Below are 21784 nucleotides of genomic sequence, written 5' to 3'. Positions count from 1 at the left end.
AATAAGAAATTAATTCAAAAAAGACTTCAGTAGGAATTACAAAAATCATAACACACGAGCAGGAAATTCAGGGCAACCATTGACACAGCTATTGTCAAGTGAATCTCTATAAACAAGTTGTGGTTTTGGAAGATGAGATTGAGAAAAATAAGCTGCTAAAAGCTAATTAGAAGGTGCTTAAAGATGAAAAACAAGTGCTCATACGAAGACGAGGAGATATAAAAATGAATATCTCAAATTTGGGGGCGATTGATAAAAGAGGGCTCGTCATGAAAACCAAAAGTACCAAGAGAAAATTGAAAACTTGCAATGCCTGAATGACAATTTGCAGACACAGGACGAGCAGTGTGGAGCAAGCAAAAATGCAAAGTCAAGACATTCTGGAGTTATTAAACAAGAACTCCAAAAACGGGATAGAAGAAATGGAAAAGCTTAACAACAACGAGCAAAAGAGGGACATCGGAGGCATTTAAAACTTGTTGTGATACTGAAACCTACTTTGCTTGAGACCAGCAATGCAACAGTAGGTCTAAGAAGTCAGGAGAAAGCTGCCTGTCCATGTTGGTCGACTGTTTTAGGTTAAATATGTGTCCAGTTAACTTTTGCACTTCCCACCACTACTATAGCCACTTGTAGCAAGTAGTATTTATCTTAACTTCAGACCTAAGGCTGCAATGGCTTGACAACATAACAGCAAATGTATTAATCTGGGGTATAATATAATTTGCCCTGACATCACAACTCGGGTCGTTCGTGCTGCTTTTAGAATTCCCATTTCTCTGACTGGACTCGGTGCAGTGTTTATGTGCAACTTCTGCTCAGAAAGTTGCATTTACAATTTATCCAGCACCACATGAAAACAGCATCACTTTCGGTTGTTGAAATCAAAAGCAGTCGGTAGGCTGTAACTAGCTGAGGTGAGGACACTAAAGCAATTGAAAAGTACTTATTAGCTCTTGACGTCCATAGCAACAAAATGTTCAAAAAGTTGTCAACGTACTACAAAAGGTTTTAAGTTTTAAGATGTTCTGCTTGAAAAGTTTTGTGATAGATCCATAGTTTACTTACTTTAGTTTTAATTGTTCTTTCTGGATGTTCACACAACACACAAATGGCATGAATAAAAAAAAATGCACATATCCACCTCTTATCAATTTTGGCTGTTTTGTTTTACCAGTTAATATTATTATTGAAATTAATTAACAATTTAGTAATTCTGTGTATTTTGTATTTTGATGCAGACTTTCCGTTATGTTTTCTGTGAAATACATTTGTTGCAGATATTTTGATGTTTCCACTCATTTATTTGTGTTGTTATTTTGCTTTGTGGTAAATTTTTATTTTATTTTTTTTAGCTTTGTTCCATGTTATAACATTGTTCCCTCCCTAAAACATGCTCCTATGTGACATTTCTTCATATATATACAAAAGCATGATACAAAACAACCCACTACAGCTTCATAAACCTGACGCAATGTTAAGTAGTTTTATTAGAGGGATGCACACTGATTATGTTGTGTGTCAAATATGAAAGTGAAACTTACAAAACATGTTAATACGCTGTTTTCAGTGAATATAGCTGATGTAAATATGCTATGTGTTAGCAGTTAATACCCCACAGAAGTAAAATACCCCCTCTATAAATGAATGTTCTGCCCCTCCATCCACGCAATTATATTCTCCTCTGCTGGTTGCCATTATTTACATTCATAAACCCTTGAAGTGAACATTGAATCTCCATGAACACATTGCGCTCCTGCCTGCTCCTGTCTGCTCCTGTAGCCGAGTGAAAGACAAATGTTTCCCATTCTCATAGGGCATTCATCACAGCTGCTGACAGACTCAATCGCATCAGCAGAATAAGATCCATGTAGACCCCGGGGTTATGCATTTTACATGTGAGAGGGGCCCAGGCAGTGGGGAACAGGGCTGCAAGATCAACCACAATCAACCTGAAATCACAATTTGAATGGACGCAATTAGCAAATCTCAAAGGGTGTAATGTGCCAAAAGTACAAAAGCAAATCTGTGTTACTCTGCATGAAACCTCCTAACCCTGTAGTTTAGATCTGTACAAACATGTTCTGAAATGTGATTTTTGTATTAGTTTGTAATTTCATATTTCCTCTACACGTGTTTAAAATCTGAACTTTGAACAGAATTGCATTTTTAAAACATAAATGGGCGGCCGTAGTTATGGGCAACAGTAGCTCAGTGTTTGTCCAGTGATCTGAAGGTTACATAAACATCCCAAGGTTGACATAAACGTCATTGGTTGAGCTGTCAGATCCGCTGACTCACAGGTCGGCAGTGCGATTCCAGCTCCCACAGATGAATGCTGCTGTTGTGTCCTTGGTCAAGAAACTTAACGCACTTCGCCCCCAGTGTCTGCGTACACTGGTGTAAGAAAGCGCTATATAAAAACATGACCATTAATCGCAAATCTGAGTCAACGAATGCATTGAAAACACGCACGCAGTTTGAAGTGACGCTAGTTTTTATTTTATTTTAGCTAAGTAAGACTGGGCCTGGTTAGTACTTGGATGTGGAAAGGCTGAGAACACTAGGTGCTACAATTGGGCAGTAGTGGGTCTAATGAAAAATGTTGTTGTGTCATTAAGCAAGACATTTTGTCGACATTACCTAGTGAAAGTGGTATGTGTTTTACCAACAAGCAATTTATAGGTGTATAATCTCCATTTTGCCAACACCAAACCACTTTAGCTTCTCATTCTGCTTCCAATCTCTGCTCTTTTCATTTGCTGCAGATTTGTCATTGACGTGGGACTTCATAAACGCTTAAACAGGCCTAATTTCAGTCGTGGGTAAGAGGGGGAGGCTCTGGAGAGGAGGTGGGGGAGATTGCTTTGGGGCTTGGTGGGTCAGACGCCTCTCTCAGAGTTGCAGAAGGATGGAGCATTCATCTGAAAATATCAAGCTGAACTGAGAGGTTGAGCAGGGGCCAATATCCACACTCCAGCAGACTGGTTATGACTCTATTAGGGCTGCACAACTTTGGGGAAAAAATCTAATTGTGATTTTAAAAACTTAAAGGGCAGTTTCATTTTGAAGGCGATAAATTGTGCCACCCAAGACTCCATTCGATTCTCCAGGATTTTTGCTGCTTGTATGAAAGCTCTTTGGCAACCTCTAACCTGTATCAAAATTTATTTTAACAATTAATAGGTCAAGAAACCTCACAATAGAACGATTAAATGTTGGCACCCTGACCAAATAATAGTGAAGTCCTTCATTTTCTTGCATTCCCTGGGTCCTGTTTCATGCACAGTAAACACAACAGCACACAACAGTTATGAAGTAGCATAGATGAGTTATAAATAGGCCTGGGCACGTTAACGCATTTTATCACGTTATCTCAAAAAATGTGGCTATGCGTGGGGTTCAAAGCAGCAAAGCACAGAGTACAAACATCGTGTTTACTTTGAATCATGTTTACTTTGAAAACTATGGAAATGTGAACATCCTGCAAGAGTGACCTGGTTTGAACCAGGACTCAAACGGACCAAATAAGGACTAAACAGAAGGTTTGATTAATCCTGGGGCTGTCCTGTGATCTGGTAGAGACTTTTAATTAGAAAAATATTTTCAGCTTCAAAAGGGTAAATAACATTCCAATCATATATTTAAATGTAGAGAGACACAGACATAAATGTGACGTGTGACTCGTGCAACAACAGCCTTACTTTTTGTTGTTGTACTTTAGTATAACATAAAGTATATTAGACTGTATCTAAAAAAAGAAGCTTGTCCCAGTCAAAATTCAAAATGATTTTCTTTTCTGCATCTCAATTTAATAAATATCAATCCACTTCCACAGAGCGGACGCACATCCCCCTCTCACACAGGGAATCATTAGGCTTTCATATTTCAATTTCCATAAACTGTAATGGAAATACCGTACACCAGGCTGTGTTTCAAAGCCGGAAAATAGGGTCAAATTATAAAGAAATACAGTTCATATGAGACAAACAACAAACACTTTGAGATTAATGGAAAATCTAAATAAAAGAGACTAAAAAGGAGAGCTTGAATTTGGTTTCAGGTAAACTGCAAAGAGCCCAAGACGTTTAAAGGCTCTCTGCCATTTTCCCGTGTATTTGAGCAAAATGTGTCTTGCCCCAGTACAGATAAGTGTTGTCACGATACTAAAATTTCAAACTCAATTTTGATACTAAGGAATAAACTCGATACTCAATACCAAATCCAATACCACGGTTTTGATACTTTCAACTCAAACCTAGTACAAATATATTAAGCAGCTCTTGAGGTCAAAATAAGTCGACAGCACGTTGTCTGCATTTAGCTATAAAGCATTTTATTGGCTGATAATCAGGAAGTGTGTTGTTAGCATGCTAGTTGTTAGCTTTACCGTCACTGCGAAACTTCGCTCTGTCTCTGAGAATTGTAGAAAGCGTTTATAAACTCATCGTGGTGAATAATAAGGATGCTCACAACACATAAGGTAAGTGAGGAATAACTCTGGACCACTACAAACTGTTTAAAATGGACTAGTTCTGTTTTTCACCTTTTTAAACAAGGTACAGCAACTTTAATACAGGAAAAGTGAAAATGAGAAGTTATGGCGATCTATTGTAAGTTAGGCAATGAAAAATACAAGATTTGAACAGAAAATAGGAAATAAATGGTGTACACTATATGTTCATTTTGTGTGGGAGTTAATTTAAAATATGTGGAATAAATAAGAATTTCAAATCTTGTCATTATGTTGTTGAAGCTATAAACAAATGCTGGAGTCAAATGAGTTCATAAATATATTTCTGAATAATGTAAGTTTAGAAAATGACAGTCAAAACAAAAGTATTACAACAAGTGTGAAAACTTTCATTAAAATGTCCTATATCACGCAGAACTGACTCATGTGATATTTTAGTCATGTTATAAAGCTGTTACCTTCTCAAAAGTTGTTTCATTCACACATTTTGGAGTAACTCTGGAGTATTGGCTGCCTGCATTCCCAAATGTCAAAATGGCTCGTTTCACCTTGTGATGTCACTAAGAGGTTATTTTAAAAATTAGAGCTACTTTAACCTAAAATTCCAAGATTTGAGTGTTAAACATATGTGAATGAAACAAAACACAACTGCAGGTGTGTGTTTGATGACATTATAATAACATAGATCAATAATAATGCAATATACGCCCTTTAAATTCATAATGATGTAACATATAAAGTTAACAATATTAAATTAATACAAAATAATGTATGCGCTGAAAATATAAGATTTTGTTTTTGCAGGAGATGGAAGGAAACTTAACCATTTAATGATAAACGTAAACAAAAACAGAAATATATCATAAAGTAATTATTTCACATTGTTCAAGATCTATTTCTTTTTTATTTTTGTGGTTTATTCCTAGACATATTGTAATAATTGGAATAATTTTTTTAAGTAGTTTGAATTTTTCAATGCAACATAAAATCAAGGTCTGTATTCTTAGGTTTCAGCTTTCTGTTAAACATCATTTTGAAGACTCCAAAGATGTATGTTTTAGATTGTTAATCGCTCTGGCAAAAGTCCTACATGGATAGACGTGACGTGTGTAGGGCTGTAGTCACGTGAAGAAATTCTTGGTCAACTAAAGACATGTCCTGCCGATGGGGGGCATGGCAAAAGCTGTCGAAACTATTACGTATCTCTATGTATATTTATGCAGAAAAAAGTACCAGGAAACAATGTATTTATATAAAGACAGACCAAAAAATACTAAATGTTCATCTAACTTACTAACGATTAATGGCCTACAGCCCTATAAGCGTGTCTAGTCCATCTGGGGCTCACCTCTTCTTTGGGGATGCTGAGGTAGCCGTGGTGGGGCTTGTAGGCTCTGTACTGCTGTTTGAACAACCCGAGTCCCCCAAAGCTCTGACCAAACATGGGCTGGAGCAGGAAGTAGGGCTTCTCTGACAGATTAACCACCACCACGAAGAGCGACACTGCCACGATCAGGCTGGTGGCAATCAGGGACTTCCTCTGAGAACACAACACAAGAAAAAGGGTTAGATTTAAGGTTTAACGTGGGTCCAAATGCCTAAACTCCGCCCACAACATGTCAAATAGAGCTGCTAAACTGGACAGGACCTGGGGGACTAAAGAAGAGAGTGAGGGAGGAGGAGAAGGGGTGGGGTCTGGGGGTATAGAAATATCTGGTGCTAATCAAGGCAGCGTTTTGTGATGTCACCAACTACTGGAAACTGCAGAGGCCACTGAAGGCAGCACAGAAAAGTTGCCAAAAATGACTATTAACAGGAGATAATGCTATTAAAACACCATATACACAGTTTAGTAGCGAAAAAAGCTGATTTAAGATTTAGTTCCACTGCAATTAAGAACTGCACTTACAGAAGTTAAACACTATAATGAAATACAGCAGTGGTCAGAATAGGACTGTAAAATACTGGGGGAAAAAATCTGTCTGACACATTCTGCAAGTGTTAGCACAAAAAAAATAAATACAAATTTAAGCAACAAAGCTAACTAACTAGGCTCAATGTCAATATCGATGCCACAATAAAAATGTAATTACAATGTGATCCCTGTGATGACACCGACATATAAATAGTAGACGCTTATGCTATCATCCACTTAGCAACTTGGCTAGTCTGGAATTGGAATTGGATTCTGGAGCACCTGAGCCAGTCTCCTGTATTTTTGTGGAATATCCGTTCACCAAAAAAAAAAACCCCCACAAATTATGAACAATCCAGAAAGTGTCAGATGGTACCAACCCACTGCACACATTTAGGAAATGACAAAGCCTTGTTTAACGTCACTGTTGAGTGTGTAAACGTTTTATTTTAGATCATAATTAGTATTAGAAAGTGTCATCTGAACTAACGGCAAACCAACTTTCCATTCTGGTGAACATCTAGTGATCACTAAGCCTCCTCTTTTACATGTGACTGGTGAGGGGAGCAGATAAACGACACACATATCATGAAATGAGCGTGTTATATAATTGAACACGGGGACTGGCTTCAGCATTCATTTGTATTTGAAGAAAACCCGGTAGCATGGATGGCAAGTGATCGAGTTGAAGCAATAGGCAGAGAGAGAATTCTGCTTTTATGAATGTCTTTGGTGTTGACAGGGTTGTTGTTTGAAATTGTCATATTGTGATTTTTAATCCTCTTCTCCTATTGGCCGGGCTCTGTCATGTTCTGAGTGAGTGATGGATGCAGCCAACCACAGTGAAGGGGCTGCAATAGTTAAACAGAATCATCATGACTAGTCCGATACATTTAAATAAGAACAGCAGCACTTTATTCAAATTATTCCTCATCCTCATTAATTTGAATTGTAAATGTTTTTCTCAATAACAGAACTTGCATTGTGGCCATTATAATCCGCACTGACTCTATAAATGACCCGGTCCTGAGCATAAAGTCTGTAGAAGAATGTCCCTGTCTGAGATGTCGGGGTGAAACATGAGCAAATAAAAGGTGTTTATGCTGCTTTATAAACCTGATGGATCCCACAGGTCAACGGGAGATGTTATGGACGGTCACAGAGAAACATCCTATTTCTCACAAAGAGACAAAACACGTCAAGACAATTAAATGTGTAGCTCTAGATACATAGGCTGGATAATATGGCAAAAATATAGAATCATGTTTTCCTCAAATTAGTTTCTTGTTAAAAATAGTTATCAATAGTAGTGATCATAAGACAGAAATAGGAAATGATCATGAGCACGCCTCCTGCTCCATTGACACTGGCTTCAATTCACTTTACATTGAAAAATTGCCATCCCTCTCTCCATAACTGCTGCAGTGAGCCTCGTCATTTTGGTCTTAAAATGTTCGTATTAACCCGCTCTACATGATCGTGGTATATTTATTTCGCTATAGTGTCCGTAAACTAAGATATGAACATTAATAACAGACAAACCAGATGCCTTGCCCAGGATTGGCTGTTTGGTTGCTATGATACTCGCGGTCAGACTCCCAATTATGGAAGTCGTCTCTAAATTCGCCCCTATAACTGCTAACGAACGCTATGGGTGACGTCACACTCCCTTAGTCCGCTTCTTTATACAGTCTATGGGGTGTACATGTATGCCTGTGATGTAATGTTCAGCGGTTACCATGGTGAGCAAACAATTTCAGAAAAGTTTTAAGATGATCTGAAAACACAAGGAAAAATACAAAATGATTTAAATAACTCATTTTCAACAGTACACATCAGCTCACCTGTTGTAGTTCTAAGTTGGGTCTTTCTGGCCAAATTGTGTTAAATTTAAGCTCAGATTCAAGTTTAATGTGTCTAATATTCCATATTATCAATCTGGAATATTACAATCTGATAGATCGAAGCCTCACAACAGCAGAACAAGCCAAAAAATCAACCTTTTGTTAAATCAGCCCTGTTATGCAAAATGAACTTTTCAGAGCTTTTACCCATGTTACTGTTGTTTCCGCCTCACCATTTACCCTCTGAAGTTTTTATTTGGAGTGATTCATGCATGTTTGAGCAATCTTTAATCGCTTAGGGTACGTGCACACGGTAGGGTATGTGGTCTAATTCGGATTTTTTGTTTGTGACTGTTATTTATTCCTAATGTGAACAGAATGCAGCCGTGAAGTGACCCGCACAACAGAACACAACCTCACATGCGGTGTTTTTTTTTTTTTTCAGAAATAAACATGGCCCCGATTCGTCTCAGTCCTGCTGCATTTGTGGCTATTTCAAGTTATTTGAGCAACCGGAGCCAACATTTGCTGAATCAAGTGATTTTGCGAAACATATCAAGACGGAAGAAGGCAAGGATTTTGATTATGGCAGTCTGTGGGGCCTTTTCTGCCATTTCCATTTGGAGGAGCGTGTGGGTGAGGAGTCGGATCCGTGGGACACTGATGTGACACTGACTTTTTAAATTACTTTCGGATGAGCAGGAGAACATTTGCCTACGTAAGAGTTCGCCTTTCCCCAACTCTTGCACCAAAACACTATTTTAATGTTGTTTATTGATGAAGTGAATGCGACGTGAGCATTCAGACTGCAGTCAGATTTATGACACAGACGAATGAGTCCTGGATTGAATTTGAACAAATCTGAATTGAGCTGTTCTCACTGACATGAAAAAAAACAGATACAGGTCACACTGGCCTGCAGTGTAAGCGTAGCCTTATTTTCAAGTCACAATTTGTCTGATCAACTCCCAGTGTCATGTAGTCATTTTGGTGCAAAAAAAAGCATTACTTAATAGCGTGGCTTGCAGCTATCCATCAGAGGTGCCAACAACTTTGCGTCTTTGTTGCGGTAATGTCAGCTCCCATTGGAAGTCAGCTACTTTGTTTCTTTTATTAAGTTGTTTGAGATGAATATTGCGATTTAAAATGTCCAAATTATAACATAATGATCTATGGGTGTCATAGATTATAACTATACAGCAAACAAAAGCACAATACGTCTTCTTAAAATCCAGTCGAATCAGAATAGGCTTTGTTTGTCTGCGTCTCCATGTTTGTTTTGGTTCATTTGGGCACTTTATGCTCCGCCCAAACCACAATGCTGCTCTCTGATTGGTCTGAACCACTGAACCAGGGAAACATAACAGACAGACTCACAAATATCACAACACTTTTTCTTGAGGTTAGAGTATATCCGGTTCATCAATTAAACGAAGTTGAACTAGGCAAAACTACTCCAATAAAGATTTATATTCTGAGTTAGAGTCATTTTAAGCCATATAGATATTTGTTTTGCCCAGAGACGAGCCATGTTTTTATTACAAATGTGTTTGAGGTGTGGACATTTCCAAAGCTGAAGCCTGACTGAAGAGATGGTTTCATACGAGGGTGAACAGAGCGATCGCCATTTAAGTAAGAGCCATTTGTAAAAGTGGAGTGGATATGAATAATGCACAAGACAGGAGAGAGGGAGGGAGGAGAGAGGAGAGAGAGGGATCGATTCAGAAAGAGAGGAGAGAGGGATCGATTCAGAAAGAGAGAGTGAGAGGGGGAGAGGAAAAAAGGCAAGAGGAGAGAGCGATCGATTCAGAGAGTGAGGGTGAGAGAGGGGAGAAAAGGAGTAAGAAAGAGAGAAAGGGGAGAAAGGGTGGTTGATTCAAGGGGCAAGGGGGGTGAAAGAGAAGGTAAGAAATAAAGGGTGGAGGGAAAGAGTCAGAGAGAGAAAAAGAGGGAACGATTCAGAGAAAGTGAGAGGATGGAGAAAAGGAGAGAGAAAGATAGAGAGAGTAAAGGGGGGGTTGATTCTGAGAGAGAAAGAGAGAGGGTGGGGTTGATTCAGACAAAGGGAGGGGAGAGAAGGGGTGAGAGAGAGGGGGAGATAGACAGAGTGCAGGAAAAAGAGAGGGTGGACTGAAAGGGTGAGAGAGTGAAAGGGATCAATTCATGGAGGGTGGGAAAAAGAAGGAAAGAGGGATTGATTCAGAGAGAAAGACAGCGGGGGAGAAAGAAATTAAGAAAAAGAAAGGGGGAAGAGAAAAGGAAGACACAGAAAGAGAGGGAAAAAGAGAGTGGTGCAAAATAGTGAGGGAGAGAGGGAAAGAGAGGGAACAACTCATAGAGGGAGGAAGAAAGAGAGAAAAAAGAGAGGGATTGATTCAGAGAGAGAAAGAATGAGGGAGAGAGCTAGAGGTAGAAAGACAAAGAGAAAGGGATGGAAAGACAAAGCGAAGGAGAGAAAGGGTGACAGGGACAAGGAACACAGGGTTAGAGAGAGTGAGAGAGATTCAGATGGAGAAAGGGATCGAGGAAGAAAGATAGAGATAAGGAGAGAAAGAGAAGGGAGAGAGAGAACGACGCTGAAGAGGCAAATCAATCAATCAGTGAGAGAGAAAGAGAGAGGGGAGGCGTGGAGGGACAGAGAGGGAAGCTTTGGCAAAAAGCAAAGCCCAGATCAATTTACAGAGAGAGAGAGGGAGAGAAAGAGGCAGACAGAGACGGAGAGATGAAACAGACGGCAGAGAGGATGTGTGAACGATCTAACCTGTTCATTCACAAATCTACAGCAAAGTCAGAGCCACGGAGATGTGAGGGATTTTAGGAATCTGCCTCTGCTGCATGGGAAAATAATGCTCTAATAAATGAGGAAAAATGTGCTGGGATGGAAAGATACTAAGGAAATGAACAGAAAATTAACCTTTCCTGAATAGTTTTAGAATGATCTTGCGCTGTATCAGACCATGGACCACAATGGAACTATTCCGTTGTTTGTCGAGGAAATGATGGTCTTTCAAAAACTGCAGCCTTTGCGATTTGCTAATTGCATCCGTTCAAATTGTGATTTTGATTTGATTGTGATTAATCTTGCAGCCCGATTAAAATATTCTTTCTAAAATATTGGCCAAACATACAGTTATCTTGTAGGCCTAGCGTGTTCTGCACCTCTGATCTCTCCGACCTCCCAGCAGCAGTGAGCAGTGTGCTATCTACAGACACTTTGAACTTATCTGATGGGGAGTGGATTGAACGTTGCGCAGTGTAACGGTGAAAAAAAGCCCCTTTAGCCAAAATGGTGCGCCCCCATCGCTCTGATCTCCCTCATCAAACGTCCCGCAGAGGGCGCTATGGGCTGCCGGGCCGGTCCCGAACATCAAGGAGGAGGAGATGAAACGTGTATGGCGGTTTAGCAGTTACACCGGGATTACATCAGGCGTCATTTCGTAGCATTAGCTGCCATCTTTGATCACGGCAGAAAGGGACCAACTTTGATGTGCCCGAACAGGACTCAAGAGGGTACTTAACTGTCATATGCACGAGGAACATCAACCAAATAGAATAAAAAGTTTCTCGAGTGCAAAAAAACAGAAAGGAAAGTCTAGAGAACCTGTAATGTGGGACTAAAGGAAGAGCAAAGACAAGATTTATGGATGAAGTTTGTTGGTTTGAGAGAAGAGGATGCAGAGGAGATGGACAGACGGAAATGAGGATGAGGAGGAGACAGAGGGTCAGAAGAAGAGAGGATGCACAGGAGAGGGTCAGATGGAGCAGAGGATGCACAGGAGAAGGACAGAAGATAGAGTGGAGGATACAGAGGAGAGGGTCAGATGGAGCTGAGGATGCAGAGAAGAGGGTTAGAGAAGCAGAGGATGCAGTGGAGAGGAGAAGAGGAGGCAGACAAGAGGGTCAGAGGAGCAGAGGATGCAGAAAAGGATATGTCTAGACAACCTCATATATCATTGACAAAAAGACATGCAAATTTGTACCTGGCTGGTTAGATTTGTGGCAATTTTTGTTCATAATTTGGAAGAAGAGATTTTCATTCTGGCATCTGTCCTCGCTGACCCCAATCTCAAACTGCATTCATGTGGCAGCACCGGTGATAAACAACACCCGGCTTGCCTCTAGTGGATAATGCAATAGAATAGAAAGCCAGTAGGTTCTGCATCTGTGTAAAATGTAAACAACAAAACCCAATTATTTTTAGTGCAAACTAGGTAAATCTGCAGCTTTCTGGTTAAAAATGTATACAAATTGGTGTATCCTGGCTCCTGGTGACCACTGCAATTTGAAGTACTTGGTGACATCATGCAAGACTGTCAGGTGTTTGTGACTACAAACACTTGGCTGCAGGATCGGAGTTTGAAGTGTGGATACACTTTAGTCCAATCACACTGTTCCTTATATTTGGACGACAGAAGGATTACACAGACATAAAGCCACATGGTAAAATAACAGAAAGTACTACGATTTATTGTTGTCATCATGGTATCAGAATCGGTATTGAGTATCAAGTCTATTCCTTAGTATTGAAATGGAGTTTGAAATTTTAGTATCATGGCAACACTACTACAACTTGAGGAACAGAGCTTCAGACAGAGCAGTGCCCCTAGTTAACTTTACCTCCCGAGTAAATGTTGATGACATCAGCTGCAAAGTATCAATACGGCACTGTGCTCTGTAACCAATACTATATATAAACCTCCTCCACTCCATCCATCTCCCCCATTGTCTGCTCCGATGGACACAAACAAGCTCATAAAGTCCTCATATCCCTGTCATCGCTCAAGTGGACCGTGTTAGCATTGACGGAAAGCTATAATGCGAAAACTTTACGACCATTTTGTCCCTCGCTGCTCCCCGTCCGCTAACGTACTTGCTAACGGTGCGCGGCCTCTCTTACTCCTCCATCTCATCGCTCAGCTGTGCTACATTGAATCGCATTGACGGATGGTTGTAGGGGCGCAGAAATGTCCGCTACACCGGGGCATCCAATCACGTCGCGCCCCTGACAGATCATTTTTGTGGTGATTTGTTGCCATGACGAGGCAGGGAAATTCTCAGAGCTCATAGGGAAAGATGGATGTGTGAACGCAGCAGTACTTTTTCAGGATTGAATTGGTGTCGCGGTTTATAATGGACATCAATGGCTACCTATTAGAAAGTAAGACTGAGTATTGACCTGGCATTTATATGGGTTTTAAACTTGCAGGAGCTTTAGTAAAACGCAGTAGTACTCAGTTACATTTAAGAAGAAATTGTACTTTTCAGAGTACTTTTCTAGCAGTATACTTTTAATCCTACTTTTCTCTCTCCTTCCTACTCCTATTAGTTTAGTTTATTAGTTTAATTGAAAGGGACAATGTGCAAAAAATCATTAAAGATGCCCTGCACCAGATTATAGCCGAAGCTAGTTCCCATCTGTAGTCCCTGAGCAGGTTAATATTAATATTTTTATTGACGTAACAGTACTCTTACATGAGTAAAATTGTGGTTTGTTTGTGGTTTAGTCCTGGTTTAGTCTTGGTTCAGTCCTGGTTTAGTCCTGTTTTAGTCCTGGTTTAGTCCCACTTTAGTCCCAGTTTAGTCCTGGTTTAGTCCTGGTTCAGTCCTGATTTAGTCCTTGTTTAGTCCTGGTTCAGTCCTGGTTTAGTCCTGGTTTAGTCCCGCTTTAGTCCCGGTTTAGTCCTGGTTCAGTCCTGGTTTAGTCCTGGTTTAGTCCTAGTTCAGTCCTGGTTTAGTCCTGGTTTAGTCCTGGTTTAGTCCTGGTTTAGTCCTGGTTCAGTCCTGGTTCAGTCCTGGTTTAGTCCTGGTTTAGTCCTAGTTCAGTCCTGGTTCAGTCCTGGTTTAGTCCTGGTTTAGTCCTGGTTCAGTCCTGGTTCAGTCCTGGTTTATTCCTGGTTTAGTCCTGGTTTAGTCCTGGTTTAGTCCTGGTTTAGTCCTGGTTTAGTCTTGGTTTAGTCCTGGCTCAGTCCTGCTTTAGTCCTGGTTCAGTCCTGGTTCAGTCTTGGTTTAGTCCTGGTTCAGTCCTGGTTTATTCCTGGTTTAGTCCTGGTTTAGTCCTGGTTTAGTCCTGGTTTAGTCCTGGCTCAGTCCTGGCTCAGTCCTGGTTTAGTCCTGGTTTAGTCCTGGTTTAGTCCTGGTTTAGTCCTGGTTCAGTCCTGGTTTAGTCCTGGTTCAGTCCTGGTTCAGTCCTGGTTCAGTCCTGGTTCAGTCCTGGTTTAGTCCTGGTTTAGTCCTGGTTCAGTCCTGGTTCAGTCCTGGTTCAGTCCTGGTTCAGTCCTGGTTTATTCCTGGTTTAGTCCTGGTTCAGTCCTGGTTCAGTCCTGGTTTAGTCCTGGTTTAGTCCTGGTTCAGTCCTGGTTTATTCCTGGTTTAGTCCTGGTTCAGTCCTGGTTCAGTCCTGGTTTAGTCCTGGTTTAGTCCTGGTTCAGTCCTGGTTTAGTCCTGGTTTAGTCCTGGTTCAGTCCTGGTTCAGTCCTGGTTTAGTCCTGGTTTAGTCCTGGTTCAGTCCTGGTTTAGTCCTGGTTTAGTCCTGGTTCAGCCCTTGTAAACACTCTGCAGAAGTGACAGTTGAGTGCCATGTCTGCTCCTATAGAGACGGCTCTTTTCACAGTTTAAATTCACGCTGTATGTTTCACCATCTGTGCAGGTTTGTGTCCTCCATGTTTGGAGAAAAACAGAGTGATGTGATTGACACGTCTCATCTGCTGATTCAGAGACTTGTTAAAATGCAAGTCCAAGTTTACTATACTCATCCACCCACTGACTCCCACACACACACACCCACATATCTCTCTATCTCCATCTATTCACTCTCCTATACCCTCTCTCTCTCTCTTTCTATCTATCCTCTCTCTTTGTCTCTGTACCCTATGACCTAATCCTCATCCCCTCTCTCTCTTTCCCCTCACTCTCACTCTTTTTCCCTTTCTTTTTCTCTATCCCCCTCCCATCTCTCTCTGTCTTTCCCCTCTCTCGCTGTTTCTCCCCTTCTTTCTCTCTATTCCCCTCCCCTCTTTCCCATCTCTCTCAACCCCCTCACCTTTCGCTTTCTTACCCCTCTCACTTTCTCCTCTTCTTTCTCTCCACCCCCCTCCTCTCTCTCTCTCTCTCTCTCGCTTTTTCCCTTTCTTTCTCTCTATCCCCTCCCCTCTCTCTCTTTCTCTCTCTATCTCCTCCCCTCTCTCCCTCTCTCTCCCTCACTCTTTCTCTCTCCCCTCCTTTCTCTCCACCCTTCCTCTGTCTTTCTCCCCTTGTTTCTGTATACCCCCTTCATTCCCTCTCTCTTTTTCTTTCCCCTCTTTCTCTCTTCTCCTCCCCTCTCTCACGCTTTCTTCCCTTCTTTCTCTCTTCTCCTCCCCTCTTTCTCCCCCTCTTTCTCTCCATCCCCCTCTCTCTCTTTCTCTCGTAGTGAAATATGTGCCCACAGTTTTTGTCCTGCTGTGACTCTGACCTTAGCCTGTCCTTTTCTATTACTGCCATTTCACACCACTGAAGGAAACAGACACAGAATACTGAGAGGGAAAGCACTGAGTGTACAAGCAAGTACTCTAGTAGTTTTAGTAGTTTAGTACCATAGTGCTGCAGGCTACATGGTCCCTCTAATGTTATATTTATACTACTAGTACTACTACACTAGCCTGTAAGGATAACGGGATGGAGATTATTTTAGTTTAAAAAGCAGGTTAGTTATTTCCTTACAAAAAATATGGTTATTATTATGACTAATTTGACTTTACTAACAATACTAACAATAATGTAATTTAGGTTACCACACACTGAAGATTTACAGGGGAAAAAACAGGAACAACTCCCAACTACAGTATCAATACTATTTACTGATGCTTATAAGGGTTGTCAGAAGTATTGAAAATCAAATACTAATCAACATTAAAATTAGTATTGAGACTAGATACTCATCTGAGCAGGTATCAGTACTAAAAAAGTCACATTCACAGGACAGAAATGAACCTTTCTTGAATAGCTTTAGAATGATTTCGAGATGTACCAGAACAAGTGTAAGGCCACATAGTAAATAGAATTTAGCGGGTGGACTGAGGTGTTACACAGATATAAGACTACATGCTCATTTAAAAGAAGGTACTGTTATCTAGTGTTGAAAATCATATATGCTTTTAGCTGGTTGAAAAGGAAATTACAGGAAAAAATATCGACCACCAGACATGATGCTCGCCAGAAAATGCTGGATAGATATGGATTTTGTGAACCTTGATTGACATATTAATTCATATATTATATAAAACAATGATAAACATTTACATTATCATTTAAAAATATAAATAATAATAATCTTTTGTTTAAAAGAACCCAAACACATCATTGCACAGCTCCATGGCTCTCGCTTCTCAGCTCCTCTGATCCAACTTTACAAAGAAACTGTGATCCACAGGTACATTTACATTTATATGAATGTGTTAAGAGTGGTGTTAATGTTATGAATCATTGTTGAACAAGTGTGAGTTGAGTTTGACTGGAAGTGTGTCGATGTTTACGTGAGTTTCCCCATAGTCTGAGCCACTCTGAGAGGCAAAACTGGTCTCCGAGGTGAAGCGATCCGGGTCCGTTTGGTTTCTTTTTAGTGACTCATGCTCTGCCGTCTTTAAAGGACATTTATGTTGTTGGACAGTAAACGCATCTCTCGCACATGGAGCATTTTGGAGACAGAAGGAGGATATCCTCAAATTATGCCCTGCACAGTTGATCTCCCTCAGTATGAAAAGATAGTGAGGCAGGTTCTGCCTTCAGCTCTCTGCTATACAAGTCATTATGTAAACAACTAAAGGAATCATGTGATGACTGGACATTATTAAGCGTGAATTATAGATCCACATGTATAAACACTGTGGGAGGATCAGTCACATTTGTCTTACATCTGATGAATGATATGGAAATAAAACAGGATGGTTTGTTTTACTCCCTCATCAGAGCACATGCAGATTATATTATTCCAGGCTCCAAATGGTTCTGTTTAGCTGTGCATTTGACTGAAAGGTTTTTATTCTGCACTCTTCTCTTTTAATGTTCATTTTAGGATGATTATTTGTTTTGATTTGTTGTATTGTGATTTTAATGTCTTTCTTAATCTGTAAAGCACTTTGAATTACTTTCTGTATGAATTGTGCTATACAAATAAACTTGCCTTGCCTATTGATAAATGTCAGCACATCATTTTCATTCATTTACAGTTGAATGGCCGGTAATTCTCATGAATAGCAGGGATATCCGAAGTCTGACGGCCAACATGACCGGTCGCGTAACCTCTGATTGTGACAATGCTACTGCTTATACCACCCACACATCTCACTACTAACTACACTCTTACTCTTATTTTGAGCACTTTTACCTTAGGTGAACATCTAACTGTGATTTCACTATCAATAAATATCAATAGGCCTACTTATTTACTACTAGTGCTTACTGTATACCCCCATGAATTTTACTACAATACTATTTACTAAATGCTCAGAGGGTATTATGCAAAATATTTTTGGAGCTCCCTACCATGTTATAACATTGTTTCCTCATGAAAAACATGCCTGAAGAGGTTTTAGATGTCATCAATGCATGTTTGAATAATCTTGTGATCTCTCCTGGGCCCTGTTAGGACTCTCGTTATGGTGAGCTTTAAGATTCTGTGCAGCGCTCAGTCCACAAGCCTACACCATCCATACTCCCCCACGACAATTCTCCATAAATATACAAAAGAATAATCCAAAACTGAGCTTGTTTGTGTAACTCCCTCAGTTGTCCAGGTCTGATCCATCATTAAAGCCAAAGTTAAATCTGTCACCTGGACAAAAAGTTGTAGGAGTGCCCATCCAAGCCGCTTCAGTTCTGGTCAGATTACTGGTGGACACTGCCTTGGGAGGAGCTAACTACACTGAAACTGTAAACAGCTATTGTTTACAGTTTCAGCCTAAAGGAACCTGCATTCAGACTTCATGGCTCTAATGGCTCGCTCTATTGTTCTCTATCCAAACATCAAGTTCACATGGGAAGAGGGCAAGGACAACAAACTGGCCTTCTTAGATTGTGCACTAACTATAAGAGAGGACTAGGGTCTCCAGGTAGAAGTCTTCAAAAACTCACACACACCATCCACTGCAGCACAAACTCAGAGTGAGCTGTACTCTACAACACAGAGCTCAAGTGGTGCCCACAAACACAGAGGGAAAAGTGAAGGAGGAACAACATATAGAGAAAGTCCTTTCTGCTTGAAGATATCCAAAATGGGCCTTCAAGAGATCTAAAAGAGCTAAAGAATGGGACAACAGGGAATCTGAACCCAGAAGGAAAGGTGTAACTATACATTACACAGCGGGTGTGTCTGAAAAACACACCAGCAACAGAGAATTTTCAGACAGTTCGAGATTCCGGTCTATTTCAAACCTACAAACACTTTAAGACAGAAACTGGTTCACCCCAAGGACAAAACCCCGACACATAAACAATGTCTACTCCATTCAGTGTAGTGAAGAGTGCAGTGAGTATTACATTGGAGAGACTAAACAGCTACTCCATAAGAGGATGTACCGGCGTGAGAGTTCCTCTGGACCCCAGTCCGCTGTACATCTCCATCTCAAAGACACTAACCACTCCTTTGAAGATAGTGAAGTTCGGATCTTAGCCAGAGAAAAGAAATGGTTTGAGAGGGGAGTTAAAGAAGCGATTTTTGTTAGGAAAAACAATCCTTCCTTAATCGGGAATGGGGGCCTGAGACATAATCTATCTCCGATTTATAACTCCATCCTCAGACCCAAAGCAAACAAGGAACAAAGAGAACAATACAGCAAGCCATTAGGGCCATTACGGCTGAATGCAAGCTCATTTAGGCTGAAACTGTAAACAAAAGCTGTTTACAGTTTCAGTGTAGTTACCTCCTCCCATCAGATAGATACAAGGCAGTGTCCACCAGTAATCTGACCAGAACTGAAGAAGCGGCTTGGATGAGCAGAGAAATGTCTTCACTCCTACAACTTTTTGCCCAGTTGACAGATTTAACTTTGGCTTTTACGATGAAAACTGAACACAACAACTTGACAAACCTGATGCAATGTGCAGTAGTTTCAGAAGGAGTGACTTAACGCAGGGAGTAAAAAAAGGGGCGCCTCCAAAATCGAAAAGTGAAACTTATAAAACATGTTAATATGTTTTTTTCAGTAAATATAGCATTTTCAAAACAATAAAAGGTAATACGGTCAGCTAAATATATTATGTGTTAGCAGTTAATACTCCACAGAAGTAAAATACCTCCTCTTTAAGAAAAAAATATGTCAAAATTAGTTCCAAAAAGGTAACAATTTAAATATATTTGAATAAAAATCTGCATCACCTCCCCCACAGCTTTCTATCTCAATCTCCAAACCCATTCACCATCCCGAAATACCCCACACACGGCACACGCTTTCAAATTAGCCTAATCAGCCGCTAGCGCCGCATCCACCGCTGTGATGAATGGCAACTTCAAAACAAATTAGCTCTTTATTTCTCTCATATATTGTGCAATCAACATTTCACCTCTACGCGAAGCCATCTGAGCATGAACTGAATGCAATTTCCAATAAAAGGCCACACAATCGCTAACGCTACAGGTCGGTAAGCAATAGGATAGCATTGTTTTTCACTCCCGCAAGCTAATCACGCTAGCACAGAGGTATTGGGAAAATGAGAAGTTCAGCCTCATGAAAAAACATATCTCCAAGCTAGTTTTTCTCAGCAGCTCTTGGTCCTAAACTGAAAATTACATTTGCAATGCTAAAATCTCCCCATGCACCTGCTCCATGCTACTCTGCTTTCCAAAGTAGTTAAAGTCCAATTTTAATTAAAGATAGAAACATTTACAGACTTGGAGGTTTAAAAATGTGGTGCCGTCCTCCCGAGCAATGCAAAACACTCGTCAGATTAAGAGACACTTGAGAGACGGTTGATTTAGATCCTATCGCCGTGGAGGTCCCACTCCACAAGCAATGAATAACAAGATAACAAGTTATTTTGGCAGATGCGTCGATAAGAGGTCGTATGCAAGATCCCGTAAATTCTGTGGTGGCCCACAAGGTCAAAAGAGCAAAACAACACAAAGTAATTACAGAAGAGGCTCTTGGAAAAGTTTTCCAAAATGTTATCACAAAACAACTTGGCATTTAAAACAGTGAGAAACAATGGGCTGCTAATGGTGTTGTCACAATACAAACATTTCAAACTCTTCAAAATTTTTTGATACTAAGGAATAAACTCGATACTCAATACTAGTGATGTGCAGTAATGGAATTTTGAACCGATAACCGATTATTTGAAGATGTGTCTCATTGATAACTGATAAGTTAGAAATAAAAGCAATAATACATTTTAAATTAACATGACTTTTTAAATGTAAAACGTTTTATTTTGCTGTTCGTTTTAGTTTCTAGGCATAAATGTAACTAAAGCAGACCATATAATATATATAAAGCCTTAAAAATATAACATTTACAAATATGAAGTAAAGTAGAGTGTTGTAGCCTGGTCATAACATTCCTTGTAGACATCCTATGTCCTAGTCATGCTTCATAAGAAACTACATCAATTTTGGCCACATTGTAAATATTGTTTTATTTTGTTATTTTCCTTATTATCAACAGTATGCTTCAGATAAGTCATATTCTATCTGTGGGTTTGTTGCTCTGTGTAACACAGAGGGAAAGGATCTGCAGCACTGTGGCTCCTTTAACACGAGTGTGTGGTGTGAACATGGACGGTGAATAAAGAGTTAGCGGAGAGGCAGTCACACACAGTCCTGTACACAGTCTGCATTGGGCTGTTTAACAAAACGTGTTTGCGTGACACAAGTTTTCTCATCTGCACATACAGCACAAGGACACAGCTAGATGCAGCTCTAGACTGTGCAGGGACTGTCACAGTCTGAGGGGCCAATCGGGACGGCCTCGTGTTTTCACTTGTTGCAGTGAAAAGTTTTCGATGGCTTGTTAGATCTAATATGAGAAGCCTGTGTCCCCTCTTCCATGTCATGGAAAAAAAAAAAAAAAAGCCAGTATATGCAAAACTTTTGTCCTCCGGTCTCTGCCAGAGGACTTTTGTCCTGGGCCCTGACCTGGGGCTGCTCTGGGTGCAGCTGGAGCAGGGGGCAGAGCTGGGGGCTCAGAGTGAGTGCTCTAAGGGACAAATCCTTGGAGGTAAAGAGGCTGAATCAGTGTATTTTGAGCTTCTAATATCAGATTAAATTATTGGTGAAAAACTGTATTCTCAGAATTGTTGGTGTGCCATCATAATTGCCATTATTGGCCGATAATTATGGGTGATTGATATTATTGTGCATTCAGGTAGGTTCCATAGTGGTCCATGGGTGTATACTAGTCTATGTGTCTTATACTTGTTCTGATACGGCTCAAGATCTTTCTAAAGCTATTCAGAAAAGGTTCATTTCAGTCCTTTTCGATACCTTTGACAACTATATTCGCTAAGGGAATCGTGTTAGTCTATCTTAGGAAATTCTTGGAAAGATGGGGACATCTCAATTCTGTGGGGTATTAACTACAA

The 21784-nt window shown here is 40.3% G+C and overlaps 1 protein-coding gene across 1 annotated transcript in view; it reads right to left on the bottom strand.

The window, feature by feature from the left end:
- Positions 1-21784, bottom strand: part of st6galnac3 (ST6 (alpha-N-acetyl-neuraminyl-2,3-beta-galactosyl-1,3)-N-acetylgalactosaminide alpha-2,6-sialyltransferase 3) — a 136742-nt gene that overhangs the window by 88517 nt on the left and 26441 nt on the right. Inside the window, exon 2 of the mRNA XM_033983136.2 lies at positions 5823-6014. Within this exon, the coding sequence (XP_033839027.1) occupies positions 5823-6014 (192 nt within the window). The remainder of the gene's footprint in view (positions 1-5822; positions 6015-21784) is intronic.

The sequence above is a fragment of the Periophthalmus magnuspinnatus genome, chromosome 17 (genome assembly GCF_009829125.3).
Source record: "Periophthalmus magnuspinnatus isolate fPerMag1 chromosome 17, fPerMag1.2.pri, whole genome shotgun sequence".
In the NCBI taxonomy this organism is placed as follows: domain Eukaryota; kingdom Metazoa; phylum Chordata; class Actinopteri; order Gobiiformes; family Gobiidae; genus Periophthalmus; species Periophthalmus magnuspinnatus.
This window is presented reverse-complemented; position numbering and strand designations above follow the sequence as displayed.